General features: G+C 37.8%; 1 protein-coding gene across 18 annotated transcripts in view; it reads left to right on the top strand.

Annotated features, from left to right (window-relative positions):
• DST (dystonin) overlaps window positions 1-20478 on the top strand; it is a 301653-nt gene that overhangs the window by 279060 nt on the left and 2115 nt on the right. For 13 of the 18 annotated variants that reach the window (XM_035542995.2, XM_035542999.2, XM_035542998.2 and 10 more), the window contains 13 exons: window positions 209-337; window positions 3832-3975; window positions 4821-5009; window positions 5774-5903; window positions 6707-6870; window positions 7179-7341; window positions 8672-8826; window positions 9000-9074; window positions 9931-9948; window positions 12992-13109; window positions 16331-16530; window positions 16980-17090; window positions 19828-19951. In XM_035542995.2, the coding sequence (XP_035398888.1) occupies window positions 209-337; window positions 3832-3975; window positions 4821-5009; window positions 5774-5903; window positions 6707-6870; window positions 7179-7341; window positions 8672-8826; window positions 9000-9074; window positions 9931-9948; window positions 12992-13109; window positions 16331-16530; window positions 16980-17090; window positions 19828-19951 (1720 nt within the window). The remainder of the gene's footprint in view (window positions 1-208; window positions 338-3831; window positions 3976-4820; window positions 5010-5773; window positions 5904-6706; window positions 6871-7178; window positions 7342-8671; window positions 8827-8999; window positions 9075-9930; window positions 9949-12991; window positions 13110-16330; window positions 16531-16979; window positions 17091-19827; window positions 19952-20478) is intronic. The other 5 variants (XM_035542994.2, XM_050709733.1, XM_050709735.1 and 2 more) reach the window with 2 other exon arrangements.

Below are 20478 nucleotides of genomic sequence, written 5' to 3'. Positions count from 1 at the left end.
GGCTTCCTATAATTTTTTGGGAAGCATGAGATATTTTTACGGTTATGAAAATGTAGTACCGTATATCACTGACTTTTTAATGGAAAGTTAATGTGCCAGTACTGCTGCATGATTAATGGCTCCAGATCTGGGCTCAGTCTCCTTGTGTAAGCTGCAGTGTGTCTGTCAGGTCCCCTCATCAGTGACCGTGACTTCTTGTGTTTAACAGGCAGAGGAATTCCACTCTGTTGTTCATGTCCTCTTGGAGTGGCTGGCAGAGGCTGAGCAGGCTCTTCGCTTCCACGGCGTCCTTCCAGATGATGAAGAGGCCTTGCGTACCCTGATAGACCAGCACAGGGTAAGTAAGAAAGTGAAGAGGGTCTCTTTGTTCTAATAATCTACTAGAATGTAAAGGAAAGGAGGCAAAGTTTACCTCATGTAATCATATCCAGCATCCAAGGTTTGTTTTTGCAACTCTTTCTATTGAGAAGTTAGAAATTGAATGAATTTGACAGTTTGGTGCCCATTCTTGTGTTGGGCTGTTGTTTGAGTCATATTCGCTTGTTATGAAAATAATGGGCATTATGGAAGTTGCTGTAATCATTTAGAGATAAATTCAAAACCTCTGGAATGTGTGCTGCCTGACAATTCTAACACAGGCTGTTACAATAGCAAAAGTGTATCCGTCGTTTTAGCACCACTGAGCTAAGAAGACCATATACTTTCAAGGTCATTTGTAAATGTCAGCAGAATGATGTTGTCATCCATTAACCTCCTGTCACGGTGAAACAGCATGCTGTCATGCCTCATGTACATTAGGTACTGAAATATTGCAGTGCATTAGGTACTGCAGATACTAGATTACAGGTCACCAAACTGATTTTGCAGTAATGAAATGGGAAAATGGCTAAGTCAGGAGCCTAACTAAAGAAATGAGAGTTCGTATTTTCCCTCTCTTACACGTAGGCATTTTTCATGCAAAACTTTTCCTTTTAAGTGCAGTAGTAATAATACAAAGAATGTAAAGTAAAAATAAAATCGCATACGATGTTACAGACCATATTATAATAATAATGGATTTGTTTGTTATTGCCATGAAGAAAGTTGTAACCATCATAAACTTAGGGAATGAAGAGTGGAAAAGCATCCTGTTCAGTTTGAGTTTGGGAACAGCAGTACACTGAGCGCACGCAGAATATGACTGCCTAACTGTTCTTAATAGGTAATTTTGAAGGTATTCAGATTGCAGTAGCATATGTTTTGAAGAAGTTTTCAGATTTAATTTAGGGCCCTGAAAACTGGGTGCTACTCTTTAGCTGGCAAACATATGTAGATGTCAGTGTATGCCCATGTGGGGAAGTTGGCAGTAGCAACGCGCTCTCTGATGCAACTAAATTGGTCTGTTAGCTGCCTTTCCTCCACATTGCTACATTTTTTGGTTGTCTTAGTACAGAGGAAAAAGTTGAATGAAATCTTAGTTAGAAAACTGAAACATTAGAAAAAAAAAAACACATTAGTGGTAATGGAGTGTTAAATTTCTCCCTTTGCAATGTAGACTAATTAACAAAATATTTCTGTACAAAAGCGTGAAATCGTGCTGCCAAAACTGAAGCCTAACTTTGAGCCTCAAACCAAAGCAGAGTTTGTCTCTGAGAAACCCTGTCCAGCTGGGGAGAATAATCACTTAGAACAGCGCAATCAACCTCAGCGTTAGATGTGACCGCGTGCTACTTAAAATTTTCTGGTAGACTTTAGAAGAAGTTCTGCCAACCACATTTTCTTTTTTAAAGGCCAAATAATAGAAATGCAGAAATTGTCAATCTAAGAAAGATTGTGGCACTGCTTCTTTGCCACTCAGTAAGCATGTATGTGAAAAGTCCTGCTTGAATGTGTGGTCTCTGCTCTTAAGCTTATTAACATTAGCTTTTAAGGAGGAAACAAAAAGGAAAATGGTGTTTAAAACCAGTATCATACTACATGTCTGTATTATTATGCTGTAGTATTAATCTAAAAAATAGACTAGATTACTGTGATATTGTTTGCCTAGATATGAAATGTATCTTCGTTTTATTACTCTGTGATTTTTGGAAAATAGTTTTAATGCATTTGTATCCAGCTACCTCTTGAAAGGCTTCTTCATTAACATATTTTATCCAAATGGTCTATCTTTATGCCCATTACTTGGTGGTGTTTGTTTTTTTCCTTGAACACTGCAAATGATTTAATGATTTCTACTTATCTCAGCCGGTGAGATAAATCACTCACCATTGTCTCCAGGGACTGAAAGGTGTAGCGAGGTAATGCCCTGCATTAGTTAGTAAGGAGGATCCCATCTCCTCTCCTGTAAATGTGTCTGTATCACTGGACTGCCACAGAGTTCGATACAATTGGTATCCTTTACCAAGGGAGAGCTTAACGTGTGTTGCAGATTGTGAGATTGAATTGTGCAGGGAAAACAAGTGTTGCTATTGCCTGCTTTCCTCCTGGCCCTTGTTTATTTTGGTAATCTGTCACGACAGCCCACCTCAACTTTTTCAAAACCATTTTGAGCTGAAATACTGTAAGAACTCACGGCGTTTTATGAGAGGACTGCTATTGTGATTGAGTCTTAAACTCTGACATTAAACTTAACTCAAAATTACTTAGTAATGAATCCCTGTATACACAGCCTACCTATTCCAGGCATTTAGAACAAGGTACAAGAGATTTTTTTACACTTTTATTTCATGATATTTTCATAGTTAATTTGTAGTGGCAGAGGATAATGTAATTATGACTTGCAGAAGCAGTTTTTACAATGTTCTGGTGACTTTGAATTTTCTAAGATCTGCCTTGGTTGATCATTAATTTCTGGAATCTAAAATAACCCATAGTGGGGGAGAGAAAGAGAGTTAAGTTAAACTTTCAGAGACATGCTTCTATTCTGTAGCCTAATTAAAGATCTTAAAATATAAATAAGAACAATTCCAACAGGCACTGAGAGTAGTTGGCAGTTTCAGTGCTCACAAAGACATGCAAACTTACGCAATGTTTAGACATAACAAAGTAGGCAGAATTGTAAAACCACTGTAGTAATAATAAGAAAAAAGTGAACTATAGAAAGGATGGAAAACGTTTCAGTTTTTTTTTTTTTTTCCCCCCTCACTTCAGTTCTGATCTTGCCACCCTTTCTTCTGCCAGACTTCCTTGGAACATCAATGGCTATGAACTTGGATGGTCAGAGCTGTAAACATCCTTTTGCTTTTACAAGATTTTTCCCACATGGCAGAACCTCTGAAAACAGCTGGTTAATTAACAGTCCCTGTCTCTGTTCTCTCTGTCTCTCCCCTTTGGCTGCTGAGTTTTTCATATTTGTGTTAGTATAGCTGCTCCTGAAGTCCTCTGTCATCTTGTCTGAGCATGTAATTATAGTTGGACATTTCCAGCCTCTGTTAGGAGCCTGATAGTTTATTATCAAGAATTACTGTAACTGACAGACAAACTAAGTCTTCTGAAATGTTGCCAGTAATGATTCTAACCGTTGCATGGCTGATTTACAGCACTTCTGAAGTGCCGTGATTTTCTTTCTTTTTTAATAAGGGCATGTGTATTTCAAGTACTTACAGTATGGTGGAGTGGCAAGATGGGGTAAAGATTTTAAAGCTTCATTTAATACTTTGTGTGGAATAGGCTTTTGGAGCAATTTTTAATTTTTCTCAAAGAAACGAAACTTTTTTTTTTTCTTCTTTCTCTTGTCTGTTGAATCTGTTCAGGCTTTGATTGATCCAGAGCCTTTCAGATTATGCAGAATTTATTCAGATTTCTCGTTCAACTTTTGCCAACACCTAATTGAAACTGTTACTTCTGATTTAGGAGTTTATGAAGAAACTGGAAGAGAAAAAGGCAGAACTGAATAAAGCAACAGGTATGGGAGAAGCTATCCTGGCTATCTGCCACCCAGACTCCATCACCACCATTAAGCACTGGATAACAATCATCAGAGCCAGGTTTGAAGAGGTCAGTACTATCTCAAGCCATCTTCTTTGCAACAGTTCATCTTTGATTGGAACATAGCTGACTACTAACATGGTAGTTGTACTGGGAGGAAATGATCCAGCTGTTAAGAACTAAACATTTAAAATACCCACAATGATGAATGTGAATACCATACTTCCCCAGGTTTTATTTTAAAACTTATAGGCCTTTAAGAATTAAAGCAGATGGTCAAGCTCCTTTGTTTGTATGTATTAAATTAAATAGTGCCTGACACTTCCTATCTGAGAAGAGAAATCTAAAAGTTACAAAGGGAAAAAAAATACAAGGCAAACTTGAAGCATTTTCTAATTGCATTAAAGGAGGATTTGAATACAGCATGTTCTTAATCTAGGAGATTTCCAAATCATTCAAGTGGCTACAAGTAAGTCTCAGAGGGTGCACCAAACTCTTAGTTGCTAAAGTACATTTTTGTGTGTTCATTAAGTTTAAAGAAAAACTTTATAAATACTGCTGCTAGCAAAGTATGGCTTCAGGAGTGTTCACGAGGAAGACAGACCCCAGATCCGATATGATTTACCAACTTATAAGTATGGTTTGATCAAGTTCTTAGTCTGTTACCAGAATGTGTTATTTCCTGCATGTTATTTCCATACATAGACCTCAGTATTCGTGCAAAAATGTGGTTGAACTGGAAATTCTAGTTGCCTAGCACATTTAGTGGTCAGCCACTACACCTAGCACCTTTGATATTGAAATATCAGCAGCACTGGGAGGAAGCTTTGAGTTTACGGTTAGCAGGGCAATTTTAAATACATTTTGAAGAATTTCAGATGTGCAGATATTGATGTGTTGGTTCTTGTATCAAGGTATTAGCATGGGCTAAACAACATCAGCAAAGACTGGCAGGAGCTCTGGCTGGACTTATTGCTAACCAGGAACTGCTGGAAGCTTTGCTGTCCTGGTTGCAGTGGGCAGAGACTACACTCACTGAAAAAGATAAAGAGGTTATCCCCCAGGAGATCGAGGAAGTTAAAGCACTTATAGCTGAACATCAGGTAAGGCATGTTAAGTGACATATATGTCCTACACGTTCGTCCTACACATTCAAACAGATGCTCTTGTTCAGCTAGCCTTCATAATTAAGTGCAAATCTCCTTAGCTGTTTTCTCTCTTAATCACTGAATCATTTTTCAAACACTCAGTTGAGTCTTCACTACACATACTATATGCTTGGAGCTTATTCAACACAGATGTGAGAAAACAACCAATAAAAAATTTAGTGCTGTATTGTTCCAAAAGCAAACTTATAACTCCTTCTAAGAACAAGGATAGTAGTAACCATGTGAAATATGTGATAGTGCTGCTGGCTTAGGAGTAGTGTTGCTGTGTGGCTTTACTGATTGGTTATCTAAAATACATTTATGAAGAGCATGCTGCTGGTGCAGTGAATACTTGTAAGCTTAGCCCAGCTTAGGCACAGCAGTATCTCACTTATGTGAGCTGCAGTCTGGACAGTAGAGGAGTACTCCTGAGTTAAAAGTGTTGTACACCATCTCACTATACACAGTTTGACAAACTGTTTATAGATTTAGACTTCCTTTAACAGACAGGGCATAGCGGTCCTAACACTGCTGTTTTTTTGTTATTATTATTTTTTACCTACAAAACCTCTATTTTATCCGTCTTTTTTGTTCGGTTGCATTATTAGAGTCTTTCTGTGCTGTTGTTGTAACTTTGGTGTTCTGCTCTTGTATGTGTTTTACATTCTTGTGGTCACTTCTGTGTATTGTTAATTAAAACCACCTCTATCTGATTGCAGACATTCATGGAGGAAATGACCAGAAAACAACCTGATGTGGATAAAGTTACAAAGACCTATAAAAGAAAGGCACTTGAACCCACTCCTGTACAATCTCATATTCCTGTCCTTGATAAGGGGAGAGCAGGAAGTAAGTAATGAAGTGTTTTGGGGCAGGTCATATACACCATCGCTCTGTCTACAAAGATAACTGATTACTAATAACCTAATAAGTTTGATTAGCAATGGAACATTCTAATGAAATAGGGTGGATTTTTCTAATTACCTTGTATTTTTCACTGTGAGGGAACTTCTCATAGCACACTTCTGTTTTTAAATTTTGCTCTATACTTCTTGAGTATTTATTTTTATAGTGTTCAGACTTTCCTGTAAACTTCCAAGAGCGTGCACACAGCGAGTCTTTGCCAACCTACTATTATTTAAAAGTGCAAACAAATTATTTTACATAAAGGTAGACAAAATTTTGTTTTTAATGTCTGTGAAATTATATGGAACTAAGTAGAAAGTCTTCTGTTCAGTGGAGTTGAATGGAGAACAAATCTTCAAATGAGGAAATTGGTTTTTGTATTTTTAGATATACTTACCCTTTGCATTTTATATTTGCCTGTACCTATATGGAACCTACTTCAAAAAATAGCTTGATTACTTTGCAGATCTCTGTAAAGGATTTGCAAAAAATTTATTTAGTCTGTGCAGTTTCAGTAGTGCAGCAACTACTAGTTGCTATGGGCTAGAGAAAAGCTGAATACTTAAACCACCCTGGTCCTTCCCCAGCAATGTTAAAGAAAACCTCATTAGCTGGAATCATATCAGGATTTGGGCTCGTTATTTGTGGCAAGGAGGAGTGGTTTTAGGAGGGTCAAGTACCCTTTGTGTGAATGTTTGTTTTGTTTTAACTGGGTAAGACTTACACTTTTTATCGTGTTTCAACAGGAAAGCGTTCCCCCACACCAGGCATATATCCGTCAGCAGCCCAGGCACAAATTGAAACCAAAAATCCACGGGTAAACCTTTTAGTCAGCAAATGGCAGCAAGTCTGGCTTCTGGCCTTGGAAAGAAGAAGAAAACTTAATGATGCTTTGGACAGACTTGAAGAGGTCAGCAATGGACTACACAGAATGCACATATTCTTTGTATAATTTTGTTTAACCTGGGTTAAATTGGCAATACTTTAAACCATCCGTATTTGTTGCATGATACAGCTAACTGAAAACATTGACACATGCTTTAAAGATTGTCATTCTCATTTTAAATGTGAGGAGGTAAGATTTTTGAGGACCTACACTAACATTTTAAATAACTAACTAAAAGAACGCAGATGGTCTCTCTCTCTCTCCTTGTTTTTCTGAATTAATTGATTTCAACTGTAAGAAGTTTTCTCTCTCTCTTTTTTTTTTTAATGAAGCTGAGAGAATTTGCCAACTTTGATTTTGATATTTGGAGGAAAAAGTACATGCGATGGATGAACCATAAGAAGTCTCGTGTGATGGACTTCTTTAGAAGGATTGATAAAGATCAGGATGGAAAGATAACGAGACAGGAATTTATTGATGGAATTCTTTCTTCAAGTAAGTTTTGAAATTAATTTAAAGATGAACTTAGAAGAAACATCTAATTAAAACTTATTGTCTGTATGGTGTACACTATGGGGTTGATCATGTCAGAAGGTCAGGATTCCTTTTTGAAGTCATTAGGTATGATTAATTTAAACTATAATTATTTTACTTGAAAATATTTTTAGATTGTAGAAACTCAAGTTCTAGGGAATCTTCTCTCTTAATCAGATTACAAATGGCACATTTATACTATTGGTTAATTAATATTTACTGGTTTATTGGACTCTGACAATCGTTTCCACAATGCACTAGCTACTTGAACAGATTACTTGAACTATCTTGAACAGATAGTTACTTTTCATTGATTATTCAGAATAGTAAAACATACCTCATAAAACCTACAGATAACTTCAAAACCAGTTCGTGTGATTTTATGACTTTTATTAAAGTACTTGCCAACATGGAATAGCTTCAATTACGGAAGGAAACCGTGTAATTTCTGAAACTAGTGTTTCTATGAACCATGGCCATGTTCATATGCCTGACTCATAACAGATAAGGAGCTACTACTCAACGTTATCCTTTATCTTCAAATCATGGGGACTTTTTGCTTTGAGCAGTGAAGATTCAGAATTGGGCTGCTTTTAACATCTCACATTAAAGTTATGTGGTAGGAGAATACAGCAGTAGATGCATTTTTTCCCTGCTTTGGTAAATGCGCTAATACTGTCCTGATGTGTGCTTTTTGATGTTTTGCATGGATTGCCAGAAGTTGAGGGGAAAAACCTGATACGACCAAGAGGTTAAACAGTTTACTTACTTAACTCAGTTGATACAATCTTGTTTCTGCTAAATACTCATGATTTAATTCCTGTTTACCAACTTAAAATTTTTCTTGACCATTTCATAGAGAATCTCTGTATGGATTAATAATCTGTTGCTGTGAACTTGATCTAAAGAAGGATTTCACAACACACTATGCATGTTTCTGAAGTGGGAAGGCCTTGCATCCCAAATTTAATTATCATTGAAATTCTCGTTCGACCTTTCCTCACTAACAGGTTATCTTGTTAATCTATGGGTATTATATGCACTTCGAAGGTCGAAATGTTGAAGTGCGTAGTTTAATCTGTGCACTCTCTTCTGTTTCTGTCTTTAAGGCAGACTATGCTATTCATTTTTAGCCAAAATCTATTGGAGATCCTGCCTTTTTTCGCAAAAAATCCTTTATTCTTTTGAAAGTCACCTAATACCTGAAAACCTGTTAAGATTTTTGATAAAGCCATTCATTGTACTGGAATAGAAAAGCCAATTTATCTATGTTGTTGTTTTTGTATTACAGAATTCCCAACAAGCCGACTTGAAATGAGTGCTGTTGCAGATATTTTTGATAGAGATGGTGATGGGTATATTGACTATTACGAGTTTGTAGCAGCTCTTCATCCAAACAAGGATGCTTACAAGCCTCTCACAGATGCTGACAAAATTGAAGATGAGGTACATTCTCTGTTTTCATAGATTGCAGTCTATTCTAATGGAGTCACATTCATTAAGAATTAATTTGATTTCTTCCCTTCCCCCCCATATAATTTGAAGTTTACCAGTTATATAAATCATTTGAAAATGTGACATTAGTGGTAAAATAATCATCCAGTGGTGTTCTTTTTCAGGTTACAAGGCAGGTAGCTAAATGTAAATGTGCAAAACGGTTTCAAGTGGAACAGATTGGCGATAACAAGTACAGGGTAAGTCTCCTAAGAACCTTCTTAGTTTTTTCAGCTTAAAGATTCTTCCTATGATATGGTTCTGCAAGGATATAAACTATATTCATATAAAGGAATTTTGTATGACAATTATATGTTTTCTTACTGTAAGTTTGTCTCAATTTTATGTGATTCTTTCTTATTAGAACATATAGGCTAAAAATACGGAAAATGCTGCTTCATATATGTATTTTTCACTGAAACTACAGAAACTATTTTCAATGTATGGGAATTTCTGCATACATGTATATACATACATACGACAGCTCCTGAAAGTGCAAACTTTTTGTCTGGATACCCAAAGTGTTTACGCTGTAGCTGGTTTTCTATTAGTGTCATAAAAATAGTGACTGATATTTTCCTGTGGTATTGTGTTGTACTTCAAAAATCTTTAACAAAAGTGTGTTTGATCACTTTTACCCTCCCTTGTCATTTTATCGGAGCACACTGTACGTCTGAAGAAGTACAAGAAATCTGTTAGATATCTACTGAACAATTTTAGATCACAGTAAAAAAGTATCACATTGTAGAGAAAGATCTGCTACCCCTAGATTCAATAACCAGAACAATTTCAGATGAAAGATGCAATATTTGGCTAAGAAATACTAAAATGCTTGCAGGTGATTTTTAAAAGACCACAGAAACAGCAGTGGGAAGGAAACAAAGGCCTTGAATATTCTTCAGTATTCAGTCTCCGGATAGCTAGCTACCTGCTCATCTCTGAACTAGAAACTTTATTTAGAATGTCTAATGTGTTCGTTTGCATGTGTTCTAGAGTCATGTAGAGAATTTCCTGTAAACTAATCGTGTCTTTCTTCCATTTTTCATTTCTTATCAGTTCTTCCTGGGAAATCAGGTATAAACCAGTGGAATGTGTTATGAAGTTTCTTTCCCCCCTCCCCCTTCCTCTAACGCATAGTGATTTAAGCTTGCAATGGTCAGTCTTCTCATCCTTTCATCTTCAGCTACTTCATTGCTGGTCAGCTGTGGTATTTCTTTAGATGCTATGGATCATTCCTTGTCAGAGGATCTCTTCTGTTCAGCACCCCCCATCTGCTTTCCTTGGCCATTTTCCTTTTTAAGGAGATTACTTTTAAAGGAACCAGATAATGGTCCTTACCAGTAATTCAAGTATTAAAAATCTTGGGCTTTTAAACTGCAAGTTTAGAATAACATTATTTCATCAGTTTCCAGTTTTACAGTGGAATGCCTCAAAATTCTCTGTTTTGTTTTTTTAGGCTATCAGATTAAAAGCCATTCACAGTAAGCACATATGCCACTATGATATCAGTTATTTATCGCAACTCAAGGTGAAAAGTGCTTTCATTTTTAATAAAACCCCTGTGCAATCAAGCAGACTGATTAAGAACCTAATTGATTGCTGGTATATTGTAAACTAACGCAAGTGAATTATTAAATACATATTTTGGAAACTGGCAAAATAAGCTTGCTATTCCAGTTTAGGCTATTCCCTTTTGCAAAGTGTTTTCAAAGAGCAAATCTACAATGATTGGGCCTATTTTTAAGAATACTTCTTGTCAGTTGAGTGATCAGTGAGTCAGGTTGCAGTGGCACTATATGTACAGTGTGGGGGGGAGCACTAACTGGTGCTTACTCCTGTGGCACATACTGACACACAGCTTCTTAAACTGTTAAATCATCTTTGCCTGGTAATAATGGAAATACCTTAGGCACTCAGTATCTGCTCTCATTAGACTCTTCTTTATGTTTTTATTAAGGTAATACTGTGTGGAATCCATTCTGAATATCCTAGTGTTAAAAGCATTAGTCATTTAAAATCTAGAGATGCTGAGAAAACTTAGTTGCATTCTTATTTATTGACAAAGCTTGTTGAAGTACGGAAGAAAGCACAAAGAGCGGTGGATAGTCTTACCACGTGCCTCAAGCAATATATCTAAGTAATTCTTTAAAATGTTTTCCACATACAGAACATGCCTTGATTTGAAAAGATTATTTGAAATTATGTTAATCCTCTATCTGCCATCTGTATTCTCAGAACTGAGAAAAATACAGCATTTTTTGAGAGCATCTAACTCTTACTGGTGCAAAGTAGTGTTACAGTGAAAAGCACCTACCGCAAGTTGGCCAAGATTTCTCTAGTGGCAGTGATGTTATATGGCTACTATCAAGAGTAGGGGTTTTTGTAGCTTAAACTTGACTTCCTTTAAGTTTTTATCCTCGTGTTTTTTTACCTCTGATTTTCAGTTACGTGAAATGATGCTAAATATTGTTCAAGGAAAGTTGGTGTCCAGGCTGTTTTGAGAAGAAAATAGACTGAGTTACTATTAGGAAAAATGCCTTGAGAGACACCTCTGGTATTCTCCAGAAGTCCCACTGTCTGAATTAATTACAGCCTAGGCAATTTCCAAAGGATGTGGCATCTGACCCTTGGTACAGTTGCCTGATAGGGACTAAATGAAGAATTAATTTGAAAAGGGAAAAAGAGAATGGAAAAGGAAAAGGATTTTTAGAACCACTAGAAAATACTCTCTTTAGAAACAAGCCAATGAAAGTAAACATTATCAATTTGGATGCCATTTCTTCTTTAATCTTTATTTTTAAAACAATTCTTTGTTATGCAGATATTGAATTAATTATTAAAAAGCCTTTACAGATAATTATCATTTGAATGTTCTTATTTATAACAAATTTTTTTGTTATCGAATTAAACAGAAAGTTTGCTTTTGTTTGGTTCCTAAAAGTAATATTCCTTTAAACTTATTCCCTCTCCTTGGCTTAAGTAGTACCAAACAACTGAAGTCATTTAACAAGTAGAGAGTACATCTTTGTAATTTACATTTTAAAGAATTTCAGTCTCCTTATTGGAGCAAGTAGGTACAGTTGAACTACGCGGCAGCCTTCTCTGAGGGTCAAAGGTTGTCCCAAAAATGTGTAGTTGTCTCCTGTTGGTTTCAGTGAGAACGCTGCATGTTTGCGTGTGAGAGCACTACACTTGGCCTGATGATCTGATACCAAAAGAAATGTTTTAGTGGTGTTGGCTAAAAAATACTGAATTCTTCTGGTTAATTTTCGTGAGATTGTGGGGTCAACATTTTGGACACTTTCTTTGATTCAGATTTGAACTGCGATACTGCATACAGGTTTGGTATACGGGTTTAAAGAGCAGGACATACCTTAGGCCTGGCCATCAGCCCAAAGGAAGAATCAGCTAGTACAAGAGATAGTATGGAATGGGCTTTTTGTACATCCCTGAACTGTGAACAACCTTGATGTGCAGACAGAGGACTGAGAGTTTATAGCCAAGGACAGTTGTGATACCTAAAGATGACTCAGTGCTCCTTTAATGTTCCCTTCCTCACATGTAGCTAGCTATAGGTGAGCAGTGTCGATGCTATACCTGAAAAAATCCCTATAACGAGTCAATTGATGGAACAGTGCAACGCTCACAATGCATTGGATTCCCAGCCCATGTACTGATCATTTCAAGTGATACTGCCTTCCTTTCAGCTGATATCATTAAAAACTAGACTGTTGCAGAAGAGTTTGCTTAAGATTTTAACAATAAAATAACACAAATAGGTCTTTGTTAATTTGCACAAATGCAGGTTGTAACCAATTAAATAAGATGTTACTAATTGTGCTTCCTGTATGAAATCAGACATTTGAGAATCAAGCATAAAATAAAACCAGAGATTCTTTTCTTACCACCTTGCCGTCTCCTTTGGATTAACGCAGCAGCATCTGATTTGAAACCTTAACAGCTTTAATAATCTGCATAAATAAACCTTGAATTTTTGGCATTTACTAATAATCAAATATCAAAATAAACTTTTTAAAGTGTCTGATTTTTAACCTATCAGCATTGAACTGTATCTGAACGACTGAGATCCTGAGATTGTTGTTTGGTTTTCTTGCAGTTTGGTGACTCTCAACAACTACGCCTTGTTCGTATCCTAAGAAGTACGGTCATGGTGCGTGTTGGAGGTGGCTGGATGGCACTTGATGAGTTCTTAGTGAAAAATGATCCTTGCAGGGGTATGTAACAAAACTGTTGAAATGGACATGCAGATAATTATTCGGATACAGCCACCAGTCATTGTCTCAAGGAGATTGAATTGTATAAAATGCCAGTTCTGTAAACAACATCTCACTAAACGTCCCATAATGATCTGTTTTTGTAAACTTTAAATCCCATGGTTAAGATCTCTTCACTTGCACTGATGTGTGTCTAGAATAACTGTGGTGTCTTTGGTGCAGTTCCCCAGTGTTAGAGTGATGTAATTAAGAATTGAGCCTAGCCCAAGTAGAGTTTATGCTTGTAAGCTGCTTGTATGACTTGGCAGAAATAACACACAGAAACATCCAATTAAAGCTTCTCAGCAAGAGACAAATGTTAAGGCCATAAATCAAAATAAGGCAGTTGAATCAAAAAGAATACGACAACAAAAAACGGCTCTGGCTGGTGGCTGCACCCACACTTTTAGGCTCTGCCTTTGTAGCCCTCTCTTCTCGTTGGTGTTCTCCCCAGCACCACTTATCAGAGCCCTGAGCACTCTACACAGCAAGTAGAAGTTGCTCTGATCAGGAGAACCTTGTGTTCTGAGGAAGCAGGGAGTGCTCTATCACCAAACACTCCAGGGCATTGTATCGAATGGGTTGTTGTACTAGTACTCAGAAACTTAATGGTGTCTTAGTTTGTTGGAAAACCTGCTTCTGTAGTGGGAAAGTAGGCTGTCTGGTACCAGTCTTGGAGGAATAAGGGGAGATAAGAAAGAAGCCATTTCTGAAGGTAATGGAACAGATGTAAGTTAAATAATAGCCAAAATGGTAAAATTGCAGAGAATATTGAAATTACAGCATTCAGACTGAACTAACTTGGTGTAACTAGGTAATTCTATCCTCTTAAGTAGCAGCATTAAATTTACTCCAATTTACCTCTCAGGGGGTCTGTAGAATTGCAATCAGTGTTTGTAACAGCATGAAAACAGCACAGATGAGTTTGAGGGGGAGAACAGCAAAGTAGTGAAGACAGAGATTAACTGTCCTGCAGACTTTGATAAAGTGCCAGCCGTCTGACACAAATTCAGTTTGGGAGCTGAGATTTCTAAACAGCTCAACATAGACCCTAAGAGGGTGTGCAACTTGTATTTGTATCAATTGCCATGTTAAGACAAGGATGTAAAAACAAAAAAGAAGCTACGACAGAATGCCATGAGAGCTGATATTGTACGCCACTCTGGCCTAGAAACCTTTGTCCACAGGCTTAAAAGGTACCCATCAAACTTCTGGTCATAGCATCATAAAAGAGCTGTTGTAACTGGCTGGTGACATCTGCGAGCTTTTCAGCAGTATTAAGAATAGTTATTTTGCTTACCAGCCTATTGCATATATTGTTTGTTAAAGAAATGTAGCAGTTATATTACATTTATTAGTGGTAGACCACATGCCTAACTGAAATTTAGCACTTGATTCTGCATCTGCTGCTATTACAGAGTCATTTATGCCTGCAGAGCCATCCTTACTTTATGGCTTTTTAGATCAAAAATGCAAGGCTGTGGAAAATGAATATCTCTCAAAATGTCAGGCTTTATGACGGGGTTAACTTGGTCAGTTTTGATGTATAGCAAACATTTTTCTCACGTCTATTGACGGGTAGACTGTTGTAATTCCTACTTGGGTTGATGCTGAAAGCTACAATAATTAATATCTAGTTAATTTATTGGATTTCTTTATTACTCTATCCTCAGATAAAGAGTCCTTTGGTACTTTAGTCACTGGCCCTTCCTTCCCCTCTTGTTTAACAAACCTTGTATTTTACGTACCTCTGTAGTATTTACTATTGTACTTTGCCTCTATGTCACGGGAAGTATATGAGCAGATGTGTAAGTCAACACAGTGAGTGTAAAAGAATACTGATCTCTGTAAAATCAGTCAGATGCTGGAAGTCGTACATTGGAGCATCATCCTGACTGAGCTGAAGTCAGTGATGCGAAGTGGACGTTGATCTTAGTGGTGCAGGTTCAGACCTTTCCTTCAGCACTTGGCCTAGCAAACCTGCATTTCCACCAAGAGCTTCTTGTGTATTCAAAGAAGTCGCATTTCAAAGAACTGTTGTCATAAACAGCTTAAAGTGTATTGGATCTAGTTATGTAAAAGAGTTTTAGCTTATATTGCTTCTTTATGTCAGCAGATAAATACCTTTGTTACACAAGTATACTGGGGAGTGCAGTTGAGTCTATCCAAGCACTATTTCCTTTTCCCTAGGAGAACGTTGAGAGCTCACCTCAGAGCACTTAGAGAGACAGCTTTTGCTCTGAGTCCTGTCCTTTGGCCTGGTGCTCTGAGTCTCTTGCATATGCAGCTGCTATACTTGATTTCTTCTCCTGCTAACGATTTTCTTTAATGTGACCCATGTCCTGTGTCATTTTTTCTAGTTCATCATCACGGGAGTAAAATGTTACGTTCGGAATCAAACTCTTCAATTACCACTCAGCCTACTATAGGTTGGCAAATCCCTCTCTTTGTCTCCTCCTCTTCTCCTTTCTCTTCATTTCCTTCCCACGTTTTTAATATATATACTTTTAACAATAAGCCTCACCTGTCATTTTTAGCTTAATGTGTTTCTACATGGGCTGGTGCTTTGCGAGCTGATTTTTTTTGACACGCTTGAAGAGTGTTTCAAAACCAATTGTCATTCACATTGACGCAGTTAAATGCTAACATTTCCTGCATCTATTCTTGCAGAACGTTCTCTCATATCTGTTTGTGTGTGTGTGAGTGCTTAGCCACCAATTACCTCATAGTTTGGATTTTGTGTTCACCATTGCATGTTGCCAAACTACATAATTTCATAGTTTTGAATAAATATATTTGCTGCTTTCCTGTAATTTGAATTTAGCGATTTCTCCTGGCCATCCAAGCAAGTATTATTTATTATGAATAGCTGTAGAGTTAGCAAAACTGCTCATCAGGTTGTGTCTCTGTATTGAAAGCTGATTGATTAACAGTGACTTAGCACGTTGAGCATTCCATTATCACGCTGACTTCCTTTGACAGTGGTTCATTCCTGCTGGCATAAAGTATTAGAATAAGCAAGTTCTGCACATAACTCTTTTGTGTCCAAAATAAATGCATTGCGTAGTAATGCATTTTATTTATTGTAAAAATGTGTTGGAATTGGCATGGCAAACATGACAATCAGCAACCTTGCGACTGGTTTTCATATCTGACTAAATCGACATCTTTCTTTGCTGCAGCTAAAGGGAGGACAAACGTGGAGCTGCGTGAGAAGTTCATTTTGGCAGACGGTGCCAGTCAGAGCATGGCAGCTTTCCGACCACGAGGCCGTCGATCACGACCCTCTTCAAGGGGAGCTTCTCCCAACAGATCTACTTCTCTGTCGAGTCAGGCTGGCCAGGCAGCTGTCCCACAAGCAGTTGCTACAAGTACACCGAAGGTAAGAAGAAACATACAAAAATGCATGGGCTAACAAATGGGGTATAGATTTTTCGTTGTCCAACAATATTGGTACTTTCCCTAGGTGATAGGGAAGAAGTATCTCAATTTTATTTCATATTCTGGGAGGATCTGAGAAGACTTTTCAGTCTTCTTCCTCTATTGTTTGTTTGCAACACGGGAACAGAAGGTTTCTTTACATTTAAGGTGCTGCATGAGCTACCTGGAAATTTTGGAATAAGGTCTGAAAGAGAAAAAAAAAAATTATTTCATACAAAAAATAAGCTCTGCCATCTCTTTGTTTCAGAACATTTCTCATCAACACTTTCTGCTTAGTTTGTATTTCTACTATGAAATTTGATCTGCTTGTGAAAGCCTGGGTATCCTTCTCCATGACATTGTTTTCCATCTACTGTCCTTCATATTTTGATTTACCATTGTTTCATACAGACACCCCATCATTTAACACGCAACTATGGTAAGCCATGGTTGACAAACAGCAAAACGTCAACTCCTTCTAAGCCAGCAGAATCCTCAGACTATCAAGGGTCATCTGCAGAGGTACAGTAAGGACAGAGATTCTAGTCTAATGATCTTTCACTAAAACTGTCACTTCACTAACAACCACTAGTTTCAGTGCTTCAGTGCTGCAACATCCCTTGCATATTAATGCATTTTTATTTTAGATCTTTGCAAATTATTTCCTTTTTTTGTTGTTCTCTGTTACTTTTTGAATTCTAGAAAAAAATCAGCCTCAATTAATTTATTTTTAAAGTGCAAATGATTATAAAAGAAAGGGAAACCACATATACTCCACATATACTCATCCAGTTTATTGCATACTGTTACAATTTATTAATCATTAATCATAGCTGTTCATATACTTCACAGGTTGTCTTTCCTTAAGTTGTTTACTTTGAGTGTGTAATGTACTGTAATATTCATGAACTTCAGGAATTAGATTAATAAATTATCTCCCATGCAAAAACCACTAGAGAACTACCCAATCTCTCTGAACAAGACTGCACAAAAGACTGACGGCAATATATAAATCTTTCCAATAGCTGAAAGTTTTGTTTAGGGGGGCAACGACCAGCTCTAATAAGATAGCTATTTGATGACTTACAGGAAATGAGCTTTGGTCTTATTTCCAGCCCATGACTTACACAGAGACTGCTAGTATAGCAATTAGGGTTGTGCTGGCAGTCAAGCTGAATGACCAAAAATTTGAATGGGCTTGGAGCCAGTGTCTTCTCTCGTGTCATTACAGCCAGTGAAAAGGCTGCAGCTGGAGCAGGCTGCAAACTGACTTTTCACTTGTAGGAGTTATTCTTGCCCTGGTTTAGATAGAGGGCTTAATGTGGAGAAGCTTGCACTGCCCTCACTTCTGCTGTATCTGCTTTTCACAAGTCTGCACTTTGATGTCTGTTGCTACTCATTTGACACCTTCCAGTGCTAAGTTTACATGACCTGTGCGTGGCTTTGCTCAAAGATGCGTAATGAACTTTTCACTTCCTCCTGTGCGACTGGGTGCATTATTTGTGCACACTGCAGGCGTCTGGATGTATACATCACTTCGAGTGCACAAGACTGCTGCTTAGAATGATTAACAATAGCACAAAATTATCAGCTTCTAATAGATTCTTGTATTTTCATCTCTTAGCTGGTAACTAAATTATAAGATTAATTGATGGTACTTCAAAGATTTGTGAGAAATATTCAGTGTTCACAGACATGGAAAAGTGTCTTGTATTCTTTGAATTAGCATGAAGCGAAAGCAAATGGCACTGATTTCAAATGGGAGCACCATATTTCTCACGTGCTCTTTTAACTGTCAGTAGTTTCAGTGAGTTTCATTTATGTAAAACACTGTGGTTTAAGATTATAGATGGAATGGGTGGGGTTGGGGTAGGTTGTAGAGAATTTCTGAGGCATTCTGCAACGTTTTCTGACCAGTTGTGTGTTTTCAGTTTTCTGAGCAGTTGTGTGCTTTACACATAGATTGGCTTTGGGCTTAGGGCTAAGCTGAAGAACAAGGTTGATCTCTTTTTGTTCTTGCCTCAGAGATTCTATCCCAAGGCCTTTCCTAGTGCAGCAGCTTCAGCAGGGTAATGAGATTTCCCTTTCTGTTAATCATCCCCAGTAATCTCCGTACAGCAGAGGTTTCCAAGGTGTGGCTGGATGGACACTTGCAGCCTGCTAAGCATTTATACTTGGCTTTAAAGAGAGTTTAATATTGTGACCATCGCTGCCGGAGCCAGCAGATGGTCTGCTCCGTAGTATCCATATGCTCTTTCTTTTCAGACGTGCCAGAAGTGGTCCTCGCTGGCAGAGGGCCAGAAGCAGCTGCCAGGCAGCCCCTGCTGGGCCCCTCTCGGTGCTTAGCCCGAGGCAGCTCCCAGCTCACTCTGCTGGGGCCTGGTTTTCAGTACCCCACCTTTGTCTGGGGATCAAAGGCACGGAGCACACGTCCTGGGATCTGGGCCACCTGAAGGGCCAGATTTGTCACTGCACTGTGTCTTCATTTCAGATATTTACTGTTGATTAAATTAATATGAATACTGTGGTTTTCTTCCACCTCCTATCGAGTATGTTTTGTGCATTTGGAGATCTAAGAGTTGAGGATTTAATTCTTGTGGCACTGAAAAATCTTCTTGTTTGGGGCTGGTTGTAAATCAAGGTTCACTTTATTTCAGAAATGAGAAAGGCAAGGTTAAGCTGTGGAGTACAGATATTTCAGGCAATGTATTGACAACAGGGACTTCTTGAATTAGTCTTATATTTTCTTCTGTATTGCGGCAAAATTTTTTGAAATCAGGTAGTTTTGTTTTGCCATCAAGTATTTATAAAGTTGAAACATGCATTCACCACCTATAGCAAGAGTCAGAATGGTGGAAATTCAAGCAATGTAGACGTAAAGCTTCAGCGACTTGTCTTCGTTAATTGAAGTCACATACCATCAACTAATCTTATGTGTTTGACTAACTGTAAGAAGGTAGTATTTTTCTTTCTATATATGCATTCAAATACACAGAGAAAAGACAAAAAAGTTACTGTCAAGCAGCTTGTTAGTGTTCTTTTTTTATGTTTAGACTATTTCAAAAACTAACTGCTAAAGGAATGTTCAAAACTTTACGTCATGAATAATGCTCGTACTGACCAAACCAGCATTTCAGATTCACAGTGAATGTTAAGATGATTACATTCCAAGCTACGTACCTGATACCAGACCTTATCTTCAATCGTGACAATTGAAACAACCTTTTTCTTTCTTTTTTTTCTCTTTTTTCCCCAATAGGGAACACCCATTCAAGGAAGTAAACTCAGACTGCCAGGATACCTATCAGGGAAGAGTTTCCACTCTGGAGAAGACAGTGGCATCCTGTCCACTGCAGCTACCAGAGTTAGAGCTCAGTTTGCAGGTGAGTGTCTCAGCCTTAGAGCTTGATCTATCACGTGCTTTGGTTTCTACCTGAATACTTATGAGTCATGTTAGGATGTGAGGAAGGTGAGTGGGAAGGAGTGATGAGTCCTGCTGTCTCCACATAAGTATTGCCAAGGATGCAGGTAATCAGGATAATTGTCCTCCACTCACATGGTTGCACAGCAGGTACATTCAGCCCTGGATTTACAGGGCTCGTGTAATCGTCACAATTCGTGACTGAAAGCTTCTTGACAATGCTCTCTCAGTGTGTCTGAGGAAGTAGGGAAGCAGTACTGCTTAAAAAGAAAAGGTTCACTTCACAGTATCCAAGTTATGCTCAACTGTGATAGAGCAAAGGGGTCATTTCATCATGACTTGTCCATTTCTTTTGAAAGAAGAACGGCAGCGAGCAGCTGTATATGACCTTATTAATGGAATATCCCATAGACATTTTTAAAACAGCACATAAAAATAGAAAGTGGTGACGCTGTGCTCTTTCAGGATCCTCAGAGCAGCTCTGTGTGA

Source organism: Cygnus atratus, chromosome 3, assembly GCF_013377495.2.
Source record: "Cygnus atratus isolate AKBS03 ecotype Queensland, Australia chromosome 3, CAtr_DNAZoo_HiC_assembly, whole genome shotgun sequence".
Lineage (NCBI taxonomy): Eukaryota > Metazoa > Chordata > Aves > Anseriformes > Anatidae > Cygnus > Cygnus atratus.
Note: the sequence above shows the minus strand (reverse complement) of the source record. Positions and strands in the feature narration are given on the sequence as shown.